The following is a 19,819-nucleotide window of genomic DNA, read 5'->3' on the forward strand; positions in this document are numbered from 1 at the left end:
TTTTTGCTTTGCCTCATATTGCCAGTTTACTTGTTATGATCTAAAATTTATATATACTTTTTAGTACATTAAGGATTTTAGTAGTAGTATCATCTATAAATTACCTCAAAGTTTGAGTAATACGTGATGTTTTCCTGCCCTGTGGTGACCTGAAAGGTTTGTCTTTTTATTACAATGAAGGTTAACCTCAGCACCACCCACTGCATTTATTTGTACTTTATATCCCAAATGCTTTTGGTAGGATATGCACAGCGGAATGGAGCAGAGGTAATTACACAGAAAAAGGCTTAAAGGCCCATAATAATATTCTTAGCAAACTAGACAAGTCAGATTTTAAAGTTACATTTCATTAAAAGGTATGTACCTTAAACGTGGCTCGCTGTCCATTCAGCAAGCACCTGTCACGCTCCTACCACGTGTCCAGCTCTGCACCAGCTTTAGGGACACAGCTCTGGATGGTGGTTAAAAAAACGGAACTTCCAAACAAGTGTTTCTAGTGTCTGTCTCCGAAGCTACAGTGCAAACTGAGGTGCTCAGAACTCAAGAGTGTGTGCAGCAAATCAGTCAGTCAGTCATGATGGGAACATGAGATTAATGACCTCACCTCAGCAAGACTTCAAATCCCTTTTGGTTTTTAAAAGTTGGTATTGTTCCCCTACTCCCTTTCCCCATGACATCTCAGATTCTAGCATACCTTTTGTGGATGTTTGAGCTGGGATTTATCTAGGTTATCAAAACAGTCTGAGCTGTAGTCAGACTGTAAGAGATTAAGAGTGTTTTATAAGCAAAGGAAGTGGAGAGAGACTGTAGCGCCCTGAGGGGTGGGTTTTCCTCCTGCTGATCTAAGCTTTCATGCAGACTTCGCTGGCCCAGAAGAGTTGAGATGGAGAGCGCGTCACACTCAAACCTTGAGACCGCTCACTCTTCCCAAAGACGGTGACAGTGGAGAGCCCTCAAGACAGAAGGACAAAGTTCTGCTTTTTAATTCAGGTACAGTTGACACAGATTGTCGTTTCAGGTGTACCTGATGATTCGCTATCTGTCTATACTGTGAAATGGTCACAGTCCTAAGATCCATCGCCACAGTTGCAAATTTTTTTTTCCTTGTGATGAGAATTTTTAAGATCCCTTAGCAGCCTTCCAATATGCAATACATTATAGTAACTAGTCACCATACTGTATATTACATCCCTATGACCTATTTTGTAAGTGAACGTCACTCAGTCGTGTCTGACTCTTTGAGACCTCATGGACTACACAGTCTGGAATTCTCCAGGCCACAATACTGGAGTGGGTAGCCATTCCCTTCTCCAGGGGATCTTCCCAACCGAGGGATCGAACCCAGGTCTCCCGCATTGCAGGTGGATTCTTTACCAGCTGAGCCACAAGGGAAGCCCTTATAACTTAAAGTTTATACCTTTTGGCCACCCTTCACCCATTTTTTTCCATTCCCCATCTCTGACAACCCCCAGTTTGAATCTACAAGCTCAGTTTTGAAGGGTGAGAAGGGTTTTTGTTTTAAATCGACACATAAGTGAGATCAGATGATATTTGTCTCTTATTTTACTTAGCATAATGCCCTCAAGGTTAATGATATTGTGAAGGACAGGATTTCCTTTTTTTTTTTTTTTAAGCTGAATGACAGGATTTTTTTTAAGCTGATGATTTCAGTGTGTATATATGTACATTTTCTCTATCCATTCATCCATCGATGGACACGTAGGTTGTTTCTGTATTTTGGCTATTGCTTCAGTTGAACATGGGGGTGCAGATAATCTTTTCCAGTCAGTGTTTTCATTTTCTTCAAATAACTAACTAGAAGTGAAAGTGCTGGGTCATGGCAGTTCTGTTTTTAATTTCTTGAGGAACCTCCATAGTGGCTGCACCGGTTTACATCCCCACCAACAGTGCACCAAGGTTCTTTTTTCTCTACATAGTCACCAAAACTAACTTTTTGGCAGCAAAGTTATGAGATGATATCTCCTTGTGGTTTTGACTTGCATTTCCTTGGTGATCAGTAATGCTGAGCACCTGTTCGTGAACCTGTTGACCCTCAGGTATCTTTGGGAAAAAATTATCTATTCAATTCCTCTGCCTATTTTATAACCAGATTGTCTGCTGCTGAGTTGTGTAAGTGCTTTATGTACTTTGGATATTAACCCCTTATCAGATGTCTGATTTGCAAATATTTTCCCCCATTCGGTGGTTGCCGTTTCATTTTGTTGATGGTTTTCTGTGCTGTGCAAAAGCTTTTCAGTTTGATTTAGTCTCACTTGTGCTTTTGGTGTCAAACCCAAAAAAGGAAAAAAATCATTGCCAAGACTGATGTCAGTGAGTTCACTGCCTTTTTCTTCTAGTTTTATGATTCCAGGTCTTACCATTCTTAATCCATTCTGAGTTAACTATTTGTGTATAGTAAAAACAGCGGCCTAGCATCATTCTTCGCATGTGGCTGTTCAGTTTTCCCAACATTATTTATTGAAGAGAATATCCTTTCCCCATTGTATATTCTTGGCTCACTTGTTACTGAATTGATTTTATATGGTGGTGGTGGTGTAGTTGCTAAGTTGTGTCTGACTCTTGTCTGTAGCCCACCAGGTTCCTGGGTCCATGGGATCGTTTGGGGCTCTCTAATTCTGCCCCATTAATTTATGTGCCTTTATGCCAATACCATATTGTTTTGAGTACTGCAGCTTTGTAATATAGTTTGATGTCAGGGAGCCTGATGCCGCCAGCTTTGTTCTTCAGAGGGCAGAGTTTTAAAGGCAGTTCAAATTTAGTGTATTTTTTAAGCTATGAAGAAACTGGCCATGTCCATCAAATTCTAGGTTAGTTTGAGTAGTCTGAAATTCCGTTCAACGTTTTCAGCATGTCTGGATTTAATCTAATAGATCACTCTGTAAGCTGCAGCTTAAACCCCAATTTTGGAATTCCTTCTGTTTATGCCATTTCTCTTAATGATCGCTGTCTTCTGTCGGCCCTGCCTATCTCATTGTCCTGTTGCAGACTCGCCCTGTTTTCAATCCCCCTGACACCCTTAATTCTTTCACTAAAGGCTCTATCCTCCTGCCTTACTTAGAGGTTTCCTTTTCCTTTCTACATTTTATAGGAGAGGCAGCTAATTCTCCAGTGTCCCACATACAAAGCTAAACATACACAGTTATTTAAAAAAAAAGTTCTCATTACCAGTTTAAAAAAAATCTGAGGTAACAGATTTTAACTACACTTGTAATCATTTCACAGTATGTACATTTATCAAATCATTGATATATGAAATTGTATAAATTTAAGGTATTGTATAAATTTAAGATATGTATCAATTGTATCTCATTAAAAGAGGAGAGACTCTTCATCACCTGTTTCCCCAAACCCGTCTTACTTTCCAGAAGCTGCTACTCCTAAACCTTCTGTCAGCACTTCTGGTATTTCCGCATTTCCAGATGATGTGGTTAATAGTGCTCTTCATTACTTTTAGACAGTTTGATTTGGGTAGGGGGCAGAGGGAATGAAGTAGGATATTTATAGATTTAGTTCTCACACAAACCACCTCATTCTGTAACACCTCCTCCCCCACCCCCACCCCCTACAGTTATAGTTAAATTATAGTTCTAAGTCACTTTTCCGGAGAAGGCAATGGCACCCCACTCCAGTACTTTTGCCTGGAAAATCCCATGGACAGAGGAGCCTGGAGGGCTGGCAGTCCATGGGGTCACTAGAGTAGGACACGACTGAGCGACTTCACTTTCACTTTTCACTTTCATGCATTGCAGAAGGAAATGGCAACCCACTCCATTGTTCTTGCCTGGAGAATCCCAGGGATGGGGAAGCCTGGTGGGCTGCCGTCTATGGGGTCGCACAGAGTCGGACACGACTGAAGCGACTTAGCAGCAAGTCACTTTTCAAATGTGTGACCATAAGCTTTCCCTGGGTGGTTCTGGGCAAACTGGCTTCACATATAATCCCCTCTCCACAGGTACTTGGATAGCAAGACCTTCCACTGAGTAAAGTTACCGCTTCATAAATTTGCATTCTACTTTTCAAAAATGCACTGGCATCTTTTGTTTCCTATTGTTTGACCTTTGCTTAGCAGTCCCATCCCTTTCCTGGTAAATTCCCTCACCTGTTCTTTTTTGTTATTCCCAGTTACTTAGTCTGGTAAAGAGCTAGCAGAACTAACTTAAGAGTCCTAAAGCATTAAAAGGAAAAAAGAAAAATTAAAACAAGCATAATGATGCCTGTATAACAAATTCGAACAGTATATTATGCAGTGAGTTAATAATCTACACCTGGGGACTGTTCTTCCAGACCTTGGTGGTTTAGTTGCTAAGGTGTTTTTGACTCGGAAACTCCATGAACAAGTATGTGTAGCCCACTAGGGTTCTCTGTCCATGGGAATTCCCCAGGCAAGAGTACTGGACCAGGTTGCCATTTCCTTCTCCAGGGGATCTTGCTGATCCAGGGATCGAACTTCTGCATTGCAGATAGTCTCCTGCTTTGCAGGTGGCTGTTTTACTGAGTGAGCCATAGAGGCCACCCTCTATCTACGCTGTATTGACTACACTGCATTGTACCCACTCATACCACAGCTTTTTAAAGATTTGCTCCTTTTATTTAAGGATATAGCATGTATATCTAGCTAGATGTTATTTTTCTCTAACAGTTTTAGAACTTATGTTCTAGCTCTTGTGCATTTCCCGAATCCTGTCCATTCACCTGCACTGACTGTCACAATATATATATTGCAGCTGTCTGCATGTCTCTCCTCATGATGCTCTAAACTTGGCTATCCAGGGAACTCCTGCCTGCCTAGAGGCCCCACCCTGTCAGCTGTCATTCCAAAAGGGCAGCACCTGGGACCAGAGCATTGGGTTCAGCTGCTGCTCTTCTCTCCAAGGTAAGCAGATCCCACCCTACCATGGCCAGCTGGCCTCCCTGGGCCTCTATCCTTGTCCATATATTCCTCTCTCTATACACCCTAATGGGAGCCTCTCTTCTCCCTTCCAATCCTCTTCTGGTGCCCTCTGCCATTCTCTGGCTTTGATTAGCAAAGTTCCCATTTCCTCAACTGCTCTAAAGTCTCCCCGCCCCTCCTGGCCTTTACTGAAGCCCTCCTATTCAGGAAGGACATCACCCTGAGCGAGTTCTCCTTCTTCCTCCTCTGCTCTCCCCAGAAACAGGGTTGGTGTACTCCTTCCCACCTGCAATCACGAGTGCTCTTTTGAACACAGATGGATAATCTTACACCTGTCACCCCTCCCAAATGACAGAGGCCATAATGCATAATTCTCATCTTCCAGCCTCCATGTGACAAAGTTACACAAACTTAACCATCGTATTTTTAAGGTTTTACCCTAAGACCCACCTCTAGTGACAAGCCCACACTTTATAGCTCTTTTCTGAATCAGAGATCTTTTTTTTTGGTCCTCAAGTGCTGTTTTTGTTCACCTAAAGCAATAGGCTTCAGGAGCTTGCTGCTCAATTGAGGCTTGTTAATTGCTTTCATGCACCTCTTTTAAAGTTTTAGGTCAAATTCAAAGCAGGAAACTTTAAGAAAACAGTATTTATTTTATTTCATAAAGAGTACTAGTCAGTAAGTCATTCAGAAATGATTCTTCTGGTTTAGATTGTTTTACTGGCTCAGTTCTAGCTCTGCCCTGGTGAAGTCCACACTGAGGAAGCCTGGCATCATAGGAAGGGATTTTTACTGTACTGAAAGGAGGCCAAATGAAGCCGACATTTGAAGCGCTCAGCTTCCAATTCCCGGAAAAAAGCGTCGTCGTCGCCCTGTGTTATCATGTACTGCAGTTGTTGAATTTCCTTCTCCATCTTAGATCTCAGCTCCCTCTTCACCTTATGTAACATCTAAAAGAGAATTCATGTCATCTTGCTAGTCACAACACGATCCAGGCCCTCATCTATTTTTATTCCCTCTCTACTTTCCTACTCATTAAGCTTCTGCAGTAATTTTAATAGTTTAGCAGCAGCTCTCACAGAGATCTGAACAGGTAAAGTTAAAATCACAGAATACAGGTTTTGAATCGTTGACAGATCTTACTAGTATCCTCTCCACTTCTATTTCTTAAAAATGTAAATAAATGATTTCTATCTTGTTAATTATTACCTGGGCCTGTGATTTCTCTCTGGCTTTGAGCTCTTGACGTTCCTGTGATATGGCTTCTGCCAGCAATGAAAACTGTTTACAGGGAAGAAAAAAAAACAAACCTTGTATTTGTAGTCCAAATATGAACAATTATGTTCACAGGCTTAAAATCTTTAATGAAAATCAGCAATACAGATTCTCTACTGTGGTCAAGCACTAGCTAATTTTAAATTTCAGTCTAACCTGTGTAGTGACAAGTTCTGAATTAACACAGACTCGTGACACCAGGGGGTCAAGATCAAGCGCAGCAGAATGTAAACTAGCAGCGGTGAACCCACCTGGTCTTTATAGTAGTTCTCCATTGAGTCCAGTTCATTCTGGTGCTGTCTCTTTTGTTCATCTCGCTTTTCTTTGGCATAGTTTCTTAGGTCTCGTAACCTTTGCTTTTGAATTTGTAAACCTTCTTCAAACAGTTTCTTAAATATCTGTTAATTATTTAAATCAGAAAAAGTTATGCGGAGTTTTCATGGAGGAATAAAATTTTGCCCAACTAGAGGTATGCATACTGACTGTATTTCACAAAGTTTTTGAAATATTAGCAAATACTACTTTAATACTCTACTATATGGATATCACATTTTGTTAATTCACCAGCTGATGGACATTGGTAGTGTTTCCTCTTTTTGTCTGTTATAAATAGGGCTGTTACAGTAGGAACACCTGTGTATAGTTACCTAGGGATGAAAGTGCTGGATCATGTTTAACCTTTTGAGGAGCTGCCAGACTGTATTCCAAAGTGGTTGCACCGTTTTATAACCCCCACCAGCTCTGCATCTGTGTTCCAACTTCTACATCCTTGCCAATACTTTACTTTAGCCATCTTTATGGGTGAGAGTTTGTCACTGTTGTTCTGATTTGTATTCCTTCAATGACTAATGATGTTCAGCATCTTTTCCTGTGTCCCAAAGGTTCTTTGCTGCAGCCATATATACAGGAAAATAACCCCAGAGCAGAAGTAAATGCTGCATGTCCACTTGTGCACAGCTGAGGGCCACGTCATTATTATCTAGGCCACAGATAAACAGTTGTTCAAAGGATTTGGATATGCCCACTTGTCCTCCACTGATTAGTAAGAATTCTTGACCAAAGTACAGCCATGCATTCATTAGTCGGTGGTATTACCTTAGTGTGAAGTTATTAAACCTCTCGAAGCCTAAGTATCCTCTAGAAATGAGGATAACAGTATGACTCCCTTCAGAGTATTTAGTCCCACGAAGTAGAATTACCGTAATGTTTTACTCTAGAGATGAATATTGCTAGTTTGGAATCACAAGCTTGATAAGGATGAAATAGCAAGTATCCTGTGGAAAGATCTCACAGCATACCTATCCATTATTTTCCTGATTTTGAGTAGAATCTGAGGTCATGTAATCACACCTTAAGTTCCTGTCTCTTAGAACATGTTCCCAGCCCCCTAATGCAGTCATCCTGGAAAAATACCGACACACAGGAGGTCAGAGAGAATTAAGACTTCACATTAAGATAAGCACAGTAGAGAAATTCAGATGACTAACAGGCACATGAAAAGATGCTCAACCTCACTAATTATTAGAGAAATGCAAATCAAAACAATGAAGTATCACTTCACACCAGCCAGAATGTCCATCATTAAAAAGTCTACAAATGCTGGGGAGGGTGTGGAGAAAAGGGAATCCTCCTACACTGTTGGTGGGAATATAAGCTGGTGAAGCCACTATGGAAAACAATATGGAACTTCCTCAGAAAACTAAAAATAGAATTACCATCTGATCCAGCAATCCTGTTCCTGGGCATATATCTGTACAAACCTATAATTTGAAAAGATACATGCACCCTGATGTTCATAGCAGCACTGTTCACCATAGCCAAGACACAGCAACAACTTAAACGTCCATCAGCAGATGAATGGATGGACACAGAAGATGTGGGACATATATGCAATGGAACATTACTCAGTCAAAAAAAGAACAAAATAATGCCATTTGCAGCAACACAGATGCAACTAGAGATTATCTTACTAAGTAAGAGAAAGACAAATACCATATAATATCACTTATACGTGGAATCTAAAATATGACAAGTGAACCCATCTACCAAACAAATAGGGGTGGAGAAAACAGACTGGCGGCTGCCAAAGGGGAGAGGGTTGAGGGGGCAGGATGCAGCGGCTCAGCTGGGGTTAACAGGTGCCAACTTTCATATAGAGAATGGATAAACAACAGGGACCTACTGTATGGGATATTTGTCAATATCCTTTGACAAACCATAATGGAAAAGAATGGATGTATGACGGAGTCATTGCTGTAAAGCAGTAATTAACACAACTATACTTCAAGTGTAAATCAACTACACTTTGATTTTAAAAGTAGTAGTAGAGACCGAGAATACACTAGGACACACTATGGCAGTAATAAAATGAGGTGCGAACAAGTCTGAACTCAGACTTGCATTCAAATTAGGACAAGAGTCGCAATGAAGGTGGTTCAAAAACGTAACAGACAAAATTTATCTTTTTAATTGGACTGGACAGAAAAGCCATAGTTACCATTTCTTCCCGGCTCCTCATTCTCATCATTTTTGAACGCAACTGAACTCTATAATCATCATAATATTTTCGGGCACGAACAATCTGCTGTCGATTTTCTTTTATCTTTGATTGGGTCAATTTCTGCCTATGAATTCGGTCCTTGAAGTCTTGCTAAGGGAAAGGAAAAAGAGGTAAGGACAAGAGGAAGACAGACTCCGATGTTCTCATCTGCCCTGTTCCCCATCACGATGTCTTCAGGCAGCAAGCTGGCTATGGAGGGCCCGTGGTCTGCTGGCTGGGCAGAGTGTGTGGCCCCCAGAAGCCTTCCAGTCTTTGTTGGTAGGTTCATCATCGGAGTCGGAAGAGCTGCCCCACTCCAGTGGTTAAGATGCTGTGCTCCCACTGCAGGGGGCATGGGCCCCACCCCTGGTGGGGAAGTAAGATCCCACATGCCATTTGTGTAGCCCAAAGAGCGGAAAAAGAAGAGCCATCTTCACTGAGCCCCTCTCAAACGAGAATCTCATCTCCCTGTTCCTCCAGGAGGTCACCTAAGTAATACCCAGATGCCCACTTAAAAAGGAGTAGAAAACTGGCACTCTCAAAAGATGCAAAACTAAGGAAATCAGGTGATATCTTAGCAAAGTAGTGAGGATGAAATGAAGTCATGAAGGAAAAGCCTTCTAACTACCTGTCCAGACACGTGTTTTCTTCTCCCCAGCACCAGAGTCCCACATGCAATTCCTGATGCTTCCCCTTCCTTCTCAGGAACTGTTGAGAGTTTCAGTTCTCACTCCTTGTTTCTACTGGAGAAGGAAATGGCAACCCACTCCAGTGTTCTTGCCTGGAGAATCCCAGGGACGGGAGCCTGGTGGGCTGCCGTTTATGGGGTCAGACACAGAGTCAGACACGACTTACGTGACTTAGCAGCAGCTTGTCTCTATACTCAGTCTCTTCCTCTGGCTTATTAATGTCTTTGATCTCTGTCCTCTCCCTTCATGATACTTAAGAGGATAACATTATACTGTATGCGATTGTTAGCCCAAATTATAATGGAGGCATAAATAACCTCAACTTTCTATTTGGGACCTGAGAAAGAAGGGAGAGGACCAAAAAAGCCACTTGAGTTAACCACCTGGTACCCTGAAGGGGCTCATAGGTAGAGACAGACCTGGATTAAAATCTAACCTTGCCCTTGCTGATTATGGTGAGACTGAGGGCAAGTTAACATTTCAAAACTTCAGGTTTTTCATTTCATAGAAAACATCTCCATTGTCTTACTACAGAGACACTGTATAGGGAGGGAAGTTCAGGAGGGAGGTTCAAGACGGAGGGGACATATGTATACCTATAGCTAATTCATGTTGATATTTGGCAGAAAAGAGCAAAATTCTGTCAAGCAATTACCCTCCAATTAAAAAATAAATAAGAAAAAATAAAACCGTGTTTATGAAGCACCTAGCACCTTACCCTCACATCAGTGTTGGTTAAAGACCTAAATGCTTCCACAGGCAAATGCTGGAGGTATGAGTCAGTAGGGATACTGCCCAGCTAGTACAAATAAAAGTAATTAATATAACTTACAAATTCAAAGATATAGTACCCAGTTTGCTCTTGACATACCAGTCTCTTGTTATGTTCATATTCTTTCTTGATAAGCGCAGTAAGGAGGTCATGCCTTCTCAAGGCTTCTTCTATCTTTAAGTGGGATGGAAGAGAAGGAAGTTAATAATTCTATTCACTCGATTATCAAGGATAAGCTCTGCCTCTTTTTGCTTTATATTTCTATGCTTAATTGACAGTTATCTTACTTCATCCTGGAGTTTCTTCTTTGATCGATTTTCTCTATATGCATCTTTTTTAAGTTGTTCAACCTGTGCGATTTGCTGTTTCCACATTTTGCTTAGTGTTTGGCCAGAAACATAGAGAAATGGAAACTGCTCCAGCATTAGGGGCAGGAGACTGTGTTCATTCACTTTCACTGCGAGGTAAAAAAAATTTTTTAATCTGAGAAACTTGCTGACAGCTTTTAAGAAGAAACCTCATTCAACCTTCAGTCAAAGCTTATCTACATGATATGGCTCTGAGCCTGCAAAGAACAAGTCTAAAAGTATGTTATTACTTTTGCATTCCTTTTCTGATTGGGACAAGCCAACTAACTAGTAAGGATGAAAATAAGCTCAACATTTCTGACTGAGGACATGCTGGTCTTGTGAAGTCCGTCCTAACTGCTCAGCTGACTCAGTGCCTGGGGTGGATGCTCTGTGTGTGGTCAAACAGACTCTCCAACCCTCCCAGGAGGGAAAGTCTGTGTCTAATAGGATGTAGTTAGAAGGTCAGTGGTCTTTGAAACTGCACCTCGGTGCCAACTGTCAATATACAGGAGCTGGATAGGCTCTCTGCTTGCTTTGGAGCATCCCTTTGGTTCTACCAACTTCCCAGAAACAAAGAAAAGGCAGCCAGCACTTAGTGAACAGAGAGAGCTGAAGCTGGAACAGCAGGTCATAGCCAGTGCATTCCTCTGTGCCAATGTATTGGCATATACTTAAGAGTTTTAAAGAAATGGCTCATTTAAGAGTTTTCTCTCTCTTTATAGAAATTTAGCATACAGCAGTGGCAGAAGAGGGCACTTTGTCCAGCTCACTGGTAGATGTTAGTTTTCAGTGCTGTGTCCTTGGCAGGCAGTGTGCACTTTCAAAGCATGCCAGTTTTCCATAAAGTACAATTTTGTGGTTCTTACTTGGAACTGCTTTATTTGGCTTTGGCAAGCCACCTCTTGGACTTGGAATTGTGGTTTTTCTAGAGTAAATCTTCCAGGGCTGGCTTCGTTTTGGAGTTCTTTTATGAACAGCTTCTCTGTATATTTTTTCCTTAGACAGGAAACAGTAGAATGAGAAGTCTAATAGGGCTTTCATATATCATCTTAAATATTACGTATCAGCAAAAATAGTCAACATAATTCCCAACCAAACTACCTTACTTCAGACTTCTAAAATTTGGTTAGTCTTTACCTACTCTAAGTGAAATACCTCTTTAGTTTCTGGCATCCTGTGGAGTTTGAAAAAGCACTGAATCTTATTCAAGTTTCATAGTTGCCATAGTCCTACCCGCTAAATACAACAACTGACAATGTTCTGATGTGCTTGCTTCTTTGACAGGCTTTTCCATGTGGATTACAAAAGTTCTAAGACAATGTTTAGTTATAACCATACTGTATTCTATATCCTGGTTTGTGAACATTTTAGCATAAGCATTTTCTTCCATGCTTTCATTTAGCTTCTGTAACTATTCTTTTGAAAGGCAATGAAAACTTATGCTTTGGGTTTGTTCCAACCAAGCTTAGAACTGGGATTTTCTGTCTTCTCTTACTCTCCCTCTTTAACTTCTCAGCCCAGACTGTCTTTAAAGCCTTGGTGAACTGATAAAACAATAGAAGCCCTTAAAACTGATGTAAGTTTCAGGCAGGCAGGAAAAAATACTAGTGTTTCTGGTACCACATTTTAGCAGCTTGGTTACCCTATGAATAAAAGAAAATCCACATCCATGAAATGAAATTCTGCTTTTTTCTAAGAGGCTAATGATTAAGGTTCTGTCGATTCTTTTTTCCTTTTAAAAAGATCATCTCTGTACTTTCCACTGATCTGATCAAATGGCATTTATTACAGTAGAGACTTTTACCCACTGTTTCCTCCTCGTCATTTATTCCTAGAGGTCCAATATTCTCTTGAACTTTATTTCTTCTTAGTTCCTTTTCAAATGCCTCGGTTATTGCCTACAGGGAAAGGCAGTATGATATTATAGTTATTAAAAACATACAAATGAAAATGAAGAAAAAAAAATCTACCTAAGACTGCCATTCGAATCACTTTTTTTAAAGTTCCTTTCAGGCTACTGATCAATAAACATATTATTTAACAGACACCTAACTGAGACATAAAACTTTACCTAATGTTGTTTTTTTGTTCCCACAGTTTATAATTATTTTGATACACCCTTGGATGGAAGTTACATGTTGAATTACATACTGAGTTAGTTTTCACCATTATAAAACACACGACAGCAAACAACTTAAGTGTTCTAAATTTATGTTACATTTCAAAATCACTATTCCACAGCAGAAAGTCTTCCTCAGTAATCATACATTCATTCTCCTGTTGACCCGTAACCACCTCCTTTCATTCCTGTCTTGGGGATTTTCATCCCATCTGTAACTCAAATGGTCTGTCACATTTAACCCACCTCAAGTTCTCTTTATTTCTAAACCTCTCTCTGAAAATATCAGTCTACACTGATACACTTTCTTAATCCACTGGAGCCCTGGGCTATATATGGTTAGTTTTGTTAGAGTTTCAGGAGTACAAGTTTTATAATGGGGGACCATAAAAGCCATGTCACATGATTTTGTCATCCACTCAGCTCAAGAATCCTAAATGCATTTTATGCCTTTCATCAACAGCATGTTCACTGTAGCATCCTGCTGAGGGTAAATAATGGTAATACCTGCTGCCTAGTAACAGTCAAGAGATGGGATATACCTTTGCTTGAAATTGGCGGACATCTGTTTCTTTTGGTTTTCGCTGCTTTTTTCTCTCCATCTGGAATTGTTTGTTTTTGTTAACTGGAGATGGAGAGAGTGAATGAGATCTGGAGGATGCCTTTCTATGCACGGCAAGTCCTGCAACACAAGAGACACGTACCGTGAGTTTCTGAGAGCCAGAAATGTTAAGCTGGCACCAAACAGTTGATTTTTACCAAATCCAGAGAGACTGTGAATGTGCTGAATGTACTCTCCTCTAAGTAACTTCTATTTGTATGTTAATCATACCAAGCAGACAGACAAATGCACATAAATACGTACTCAAAATGTTTCAAAGATGTACTGAGTTTCTATATTCACTTTTGGGTTGAAAATGGAGCAACATGTGGGATGCCTGCTGCACACAAAGGCCTGTACTTAGTAAGTACTCTTGGTAGTAGAGAGGAAAAAAAAGGTAAACCATAGCAATGTGTCCACTAACCTTTTACCTATGTAGGTCCTGAGGAGGGGGATGTAAGTGTGTATGTATGTGTACACACATACACACACACACACCCCTTACCCTTATAAAGCAGCACCTTACACACAGAAGTTATTTAGCCTTTTTAAGCAGTCCTGTTGTTCCCTACTTAGTGATCCAGCCCCCATATTCCACACTGCCTGTGAGATCTAACAAATTATTTCCCTCCAGAAACCTTTTTATGTCCCATTGTTTATAGATAAACTTAGGAATCTGCTAGTTGTGAAGAGGGGGATGCTGTGCCTTTTTGGAAAAGCGAATAATTCAATACAGCTCTGACATCAAGGAAATCTGCAAGGCTTGATAACTTTCTAAATAAATGTTTCCAGAGAAGTAACCTGTCCTTGAGCTCTTGTCTCTTTACTCTCTTCATTTAAATCTTTCAAGTTAAGTAAAACTAACTTGCACATACTCTCTTCATTTAAATCTTTCAAGTTAAGTAAAACTAACTTGCACAATCTATTTTAAATGGTGTTTTAATAACATTTTTACTATGTTCACAATGTATTCTTTAGAAATTGAAGATCCAATAAACATAACATTTTAACTTACAATGTGTTTTCAAAATGGTATAACATGCACATTGCAGGATGAGGGTTCCTAGAGATTACCTAAGCCAAATCTCAGGGAAGAGAGGAAATAATCAAGACAAGGAAAAAGTATTCTTTAAGTTAAATAAAACACTGAAAAGTAAGTTCTGGATGAGAAATGGACTGTTTCTAGAGAAACAAGGGATGACCAAAGTAGATAAAAATGAATGCAGAATTTTAGTTGCTGGAAAATGGGATAATTATTTGAACAAGCAGTAGGAAGCATCTGCAACGATGTGGCAAACCGAAAACTGTCAGGCATTGCTCATGTAAATACAAATGTGTGTGGTCACTCTGGAGGGGAAGTTGGCAATGGTAAGAAAGTGTAAACCCCTGATCTACCAATTCTGGCAGATGTGGATCCTAGAGCAGCTTTTGCACATATTACAAGTTGTTCATTGCAGAACTGTTTGTAGTTATGAAATCTGGAAGCAAAAAAAATCCACATATACATAAATAAAAATACACACTCATATAAATGAGACACACTGTATGAAATCAGTGAAAAGTGTCACTTAGTCATGTCCGACTCTTCATGACCCTGTAGACTGTAGCCCGCCAGGATCCTCCGTCCGTGGAACTCTCCATGCAAGAATGCTGGAGTAGGTAGCCCTTCTCTTCTCCAGGGGATCTTCCCAACCCAGGGATTGAACCCACGCCTCCCACATTGCAGGCAAGGTTCTTTACTGTCTGAGCCACTAGGGAAGCCCTGAGAATACTGGAGTGGGTAGCCATTCCCTTCTCCAGGGGATCTTCCCAACCCAGGGATCAAGCCTAGGTCTCTCCTGCATTGCAGGCAGATTCTTTACCGTCTTAGTCACCAAGGAAGCATGAACTCGGTTACACAGTAGTTATAATGAGTGAACCAGAAGTACGAACAGATTTCTAAAACAATGTTAACAGGAAAAAAAAAGTTGCAGAATAATATATATAATATCTATGTAAATTTAAAAAAATAGCATATTTAGACAGGTAACACAATGCTGTTCAAGAAAAAAGGTGAAATGGGTATTTGCTATATGACTCAGGGAACTTAAACTGGGGCTCTATAACAACCTAGAGGGGTAGGATAGGGAGGGAGGTGGGAGGGAAGTTCAAGAGGGAGGAGACATATGTATATCTATGGCTGACTCATGTTGATGTTTGGCAGAAACCAACATAATACTATAAAGCAATTATCCTTCAATTAAAACATTAAAAAAAAATTTTTTTTAAGTAAAAAGACAGGGGTGAGAGGGTTCCAGTTCAAGATGGTAATATACAGGCTCCTGAATTCATCTCCTCCAGAGACACTAACATATACTACATATGGAATAATTTCCTCTGAAAAGAATCCAGACACTAGCTTAGTGACCCAACTGACAAAAAACCCACATCAAAAAGGGTTAGGGCACAACCTCAACTACCAGGAGCCATTAAGAATGAAGAGAGTGGCTTGGACAACCACAGAGATTTGAGAACCAACCAGGAGCTAGGGATGGGCTGAACGCTAAGAGTCCTCCTGTGCAAGACTACTCCTTCAGGACTGAGAGAGTGGCTGTTTTACATACTGCTCAGAAACCAACACAAAGTCAGGAAAATGAAGAAACAGTAGAATATGTTCCAAACAAAAGAACAAGATAAAATTCAAACAGATCTTGATGAAATGCATACAGGCTTTACCTGGCCTTGGCTTCTTCGGTCCATACTCCACAATGCCATCACTGTGCTGAGACAGTGTCTCATCATTTCCACTTCCCACCTCTTCATTTCCAATATTCTCTTCGGAGCCAGTCGTTTCTTTCATTCGATCACCCAGGGCACTTTTTAACATCTATCAAGAAAATTCTTTTTAACATCTGTTACTGATTTCAGCAGAATGCAAGTTGGAAGGATTAGATAAAACCTTTTAAAAGCTTTCTCTGATAATTAGGCACAGGTTCAGGCACAAGTTTTCAGACGCTTATGCAGAGTTTCTCAAGGATATATATCAGTGCCACAGACTATCAGTTCCAATAACCTTAAGAGTAAGTTATATAGGGACTTAATATATTTATTCAATGATATCTCCAAACTACAGTATTTTATTTTTGAAAATCAGAGCTCATCCAATTTTATATCAAAATGTCTTTAGTGACAAAGAGAAACAATACATATGCATCTAAATACATATGGTTTAATGTAATCATCTGTTATTTAATCAGAATTTGATAAAATTTGGATGAATATGTACCAAATCTGGTTATATCATAAAAGGCTAGGAGATAATTTCTCAGCCTATGTCCCATCTGCTTGATGTACAGATTTTCACAGTAACTAAGATAAAATTAACTTTCTAGTTCATTAAGCTTAGCTTTCACCTTAATTGGAAAATCACTTAAATGCTCACCAACTATGGCAATCTCAATACAGATAAGACAAAAAAATAAGACTTGCCGAATCTAGTTCAGAGAGGCGCTGAGATAGTTTCTCTGATACTGCATGTAATTCTTGTTCTGTTAACCTTTTTCCTGCCCTCTGGGAGAAAGGTGAATCCCAGGATGAAACTGCAGCTCTGTTTTCGTATCTGTAATAAAAAGTGATATGACATTTAAATAGACAAGTGTACATTACTCAGTTCAGAACAACTGTAATACATGCTTTGCCAAATATTTCATCCTGGCCTTCACAGCTCCATCTGGAGGGTATACGCTTAACTCTGCAAATCCCTTTGCAAACAACCTGTAAACACTGACGCCTGCAGTGCTCTTACCTTTCTTCTCTGGGAAGTTTCCTTGTCCTAGGGCCTTGGTCCCGAGCTGGATACACTTCCTGTTTGCTATCTTTAGACAACTTGGAAGTTAAGGAAACTCTCTTGTCTGGTTCCTATTAAAAACAAAGGAGAATTTATTTGAAAAAGATACAGAGAAGACATAAAAAACAACATATTGTGTGTGATGGGAAGGGAGGACCTGTGATAGAAAGCTAGGTCCCTTTATTCTCCATGTTTTGCCTTTTTAAAAAACCCATTTGTCAAAACACTCTACTGATCACCAATGCCAAAGGAATGGAGCAATGTCTGTAAACTTGTCCTCAAAGAAAAAGCATGGCTCAGGATGTCATTCAAATATAAAGGCAAGTGAAGTGGTCTCAAATATGAAAATTTATAGAGGTTATGGCTACACCTGGACAGTGAAAAAAGGATCAAATCACAAGTGGAAAGTATTAAAATCATTTTCTTTCATATGAAGGAGTCAACAGAAACTTCAAAACAAATAGGCAAAACCTCTAAAATATGAATATAAATTTAACATTTTAAACAATGTATATCTTAACTTTGGAGGGAATCTTATGGAAAATATTTCTTGTGGTTAAGAAACATTTCATGCTTAACTATCTCTTTAATTTCACTTCAGTATCTTTTTCTTCTATTAAAGTAAAATTAAATTTAATGCCTTAAGTAAAAACTGTATTACAATCATATTTAAAAGAAACCTTTTTAAAACTGAAGTTAGTGTCCTTCTCAAGAACTGGTTCAAAATGATTATTTCCATTTAACTTCCACCCAGTAAAGAAAAAGAGTATTACCAACAACTCAGAAGCCCTTCCACCACCCCTGCAAGCCCCCTCAAAGTAACCACTAACCTATGATCCCTTTCTCTCTTTATCCGTTCACCCTCCGACCTAAACTGATGCTCAGAATGTTTAGAATGACAGTCACCTAATGCTAACTTACTTTTTTGGTACTGTTTCAATTTTTAATAATGACAGCATATCATTTTTTAAATATACCTACCCTTGGCATATACCTGAGTGCTCTTGTTGCTGGGAAAATAGGAACATGATGACTGTATAAAAAAGGCTTTTATTTTCGAAGAAAAGAGTAGAAGCAAATAGGCCAGAATGTTAATAGTAGTTCATGCTGGATTAATAGGAATATGGCTGAAAGACTATTTTTTAGACTTTCTGTTAAATAATTTCAATTATTAAATTAGATACATACAATATGGGTTCTGAAGCTAGAATGCCTGAATTCTAATCCTAATTCTGCAACTGCTGTGTGACCTCAGACAAGATTCTTAAACCCTGTATTTCAGTTTCCCCATAAGAAATAAAAATAGTACCTACTTCAGAGCTGTGTTGTAAGAAGTAATTTATCCAGTATTTGTAAAGTATGCAGAACTGGGCCTAATACAAATGAGCACTCAGTAAGTGTCGGCTCATCCTACTTCCCCTTTACAGTCACCCTGTCCCTATCTTCCCAGGCTGAGAATATGCAGGTGTATGCAGAGGTGAATTTTAAGAACTACAGTGCTCTCTGGTTAGTGCAGTATTCTTGACTACTAGTCTAGCAGAGAACTTTTAAATAAATCTATGAGCTTTGGTCCAGCTGAAAGCAAGCTTTTCCACTTACCGTAGAAAATGCCGTGCCTTCTCCGGTAGAATTCATGGTAGGGGAGCAGTGACTTGAACGCAAGTATTCTTTTCCTATGGGGCAGGGAGCTCGAGGCTCTGAAGGGTGGTAAGGGGGATGTAAAGGAATAGCTGACCGGATAGGCTCCCCTAACTTCCTAGCACTTGGAATCATATCCACAGAAGAAATTTCTGCTAGTTGGACAAAGTAAAGTGGACACAGAGACATAAATCATTTCACATATACATATACCCTATACAAACAAGTGTACACACACACTACTTAGAAATATATTTTAAACTTGATTTTAAGAAAAGTACACCAAAAAGACAATGGAAATAGGGACTCATTCTAAATGAACAAGTAGGGACCTAATTAAATCAGGAAGAATATAATTTTAATATTATTGTAATAGTTTCCTAAAAAGTTATTTAAAAATAATGAAAAATTACTAAAAACCTAAATGGCTTGAATAGCTATATAAATTATGGTTCATCTATACGTTATAAAAATTGTTAGCCATTAACTATGACTTTATATAATACTAACCGTATGAAAATCCTAGAGATAATATGAAATGAGAATATTTTTTCAAGTTAATATAATTTGAAGACCACCAACTGATAAACTAATGTATCGGAGACTCTTACTGTCCTAAAGCCTTTGAGAGGATTTAGATAATAAAATAGTGGATGCAAAACATATGACCAAAGACCATCTTAAGAAGACATCCAAGTTCATAATAGTAAACATTTACAAATGAGGTCATGTAAAACCAAAAAGAATCACATTAACCATAGAGCAACAAAAGTAAAAAGGTGAACAGCACTGCTCACGATCGACCACCTCCAGCTCCCAGCCACAGTCTCAAGAACTCTGTGCATTACTACTCACTGTCTTCAACAAAGGATGTCCTGCTCTTGGACAAAAAACTAGAGGGAGGGTTCAACACTTCTTCTTGTGAGCTAGAGCATGGAAGGGTTGAGGATTTTTTAGACTGCATTTCATTAGGACCTTGGGCACCTAGAAAATATTAAAGGTACAATTTTTTTATTGCTGTTAGACTAAAAGCTAAAAGCCTATATCTTGAGGATAAAAATATCAGAAATGACATAAATCACAGAACTATGTTGGTCT

General features: G+C 39.4%; 1 protein-coding gene and 1 long non-coding RNA gene across 4 annotated transcripts in view; one reads left to right on the forward strand and one right to left on the reverse strand.

Moving 5' to 3' along the window:
* The first annotated feature begins 665 nt into the window (after window positions 1-665).
* Window positions 666-13,245, forward strand: LOC129648825 (uncharacterized). Its single transcript, XR_008712883.1, has 3 exons — window positions 666-990; window positions 4,746-4,894; window positions 13,120-13,245. It is a non-coding gene; the product is annotated as an uncharacterized LOC129648825 (long non-coding RNA).
* CEP95 (centrosomal protein 95) overlaps window positions 5,554-19,819 on the reverse strand; it is a 37,174-nt gene continuing 22,908 nt past the window's right edge. The window contains exons 7-20 of one of the 3 annotated variants that reach the window (XM_055575500.1): window positions 19,577-19,705; window positions 18,683-18,780; window positions 17,042-17,154; window positions 16,726-16,855; window positions 15,973-16,123; window positions 13,199-13,338; window positions 12,346-12,435; window positions 11,404-11,533; window positions 10,475-10,644; window positions 10,287-10,361; window positions 8,685-8,837; window positions 6,439-6,585; window positions 6,122-6,193; window positions 5,554-5,862 (exon numbers count right to left, since the gene is read on the reverse strand). In XM_055575500.1, coding sequence (XP_055431475.1) covers window positions 5,686-5,862; window positions 6,122-6,193; window positions 6,439-6,585; window positions 8,685-8,837; window positions 10,287-10,361; window positions 10,475-10,644; window positions 11,404-11,533; window positions 12,346-12,435; window positions 13,199-13,338; window positions 15,973-16,123; window positions 16,726-16,855; window positions 17,042-17,154; window positions 18,683-18,780; window positions 19,577-19,705 — 1,775 coding nt within the window. In that variant the 3' untranslated portion in view covers window positions 5,554-5,685. Of the gene's footprint in view, window positions 5,863-6,121; window positions 6,194-6,438; window positions 6,586-8,684; window positions 8,838-10,286; window positions 10,362-10,474; window positions 10,645-11,403; window positions 11,534-12,345; window positions 12,436-13,198; window positions 13,339-15,972; window positions 16,124-16,725; window positions 16,856-17,041; window positions 17,155-18,682; window positions 18,877-19,576; window positions 19,706-19,819 lie in introns of all 3 variants that reach the window. The other 2 variants (XM_055575499.1, XM_055575498.1) reach the window with 2 other exon arrangements.

This window comes from Bubalus kerabau, chromosome 4 (genome assembly GCF_029407905.1).
Source record: "Bubalus kerabau isolate K-KA32 ecotype Philippines breed swamp buffalo chromosome 4, PCC_UOA_SB_1v2, whole genome shotgun sequence".
In the NCBI taxonomy this organism is placed as follows: domain Eukaryota; kingdom Metazoa; phylum Chordata; class Mammalia; order Artiodactyla; family Bovidae; genus Bubalus; species Bubalus kerabau.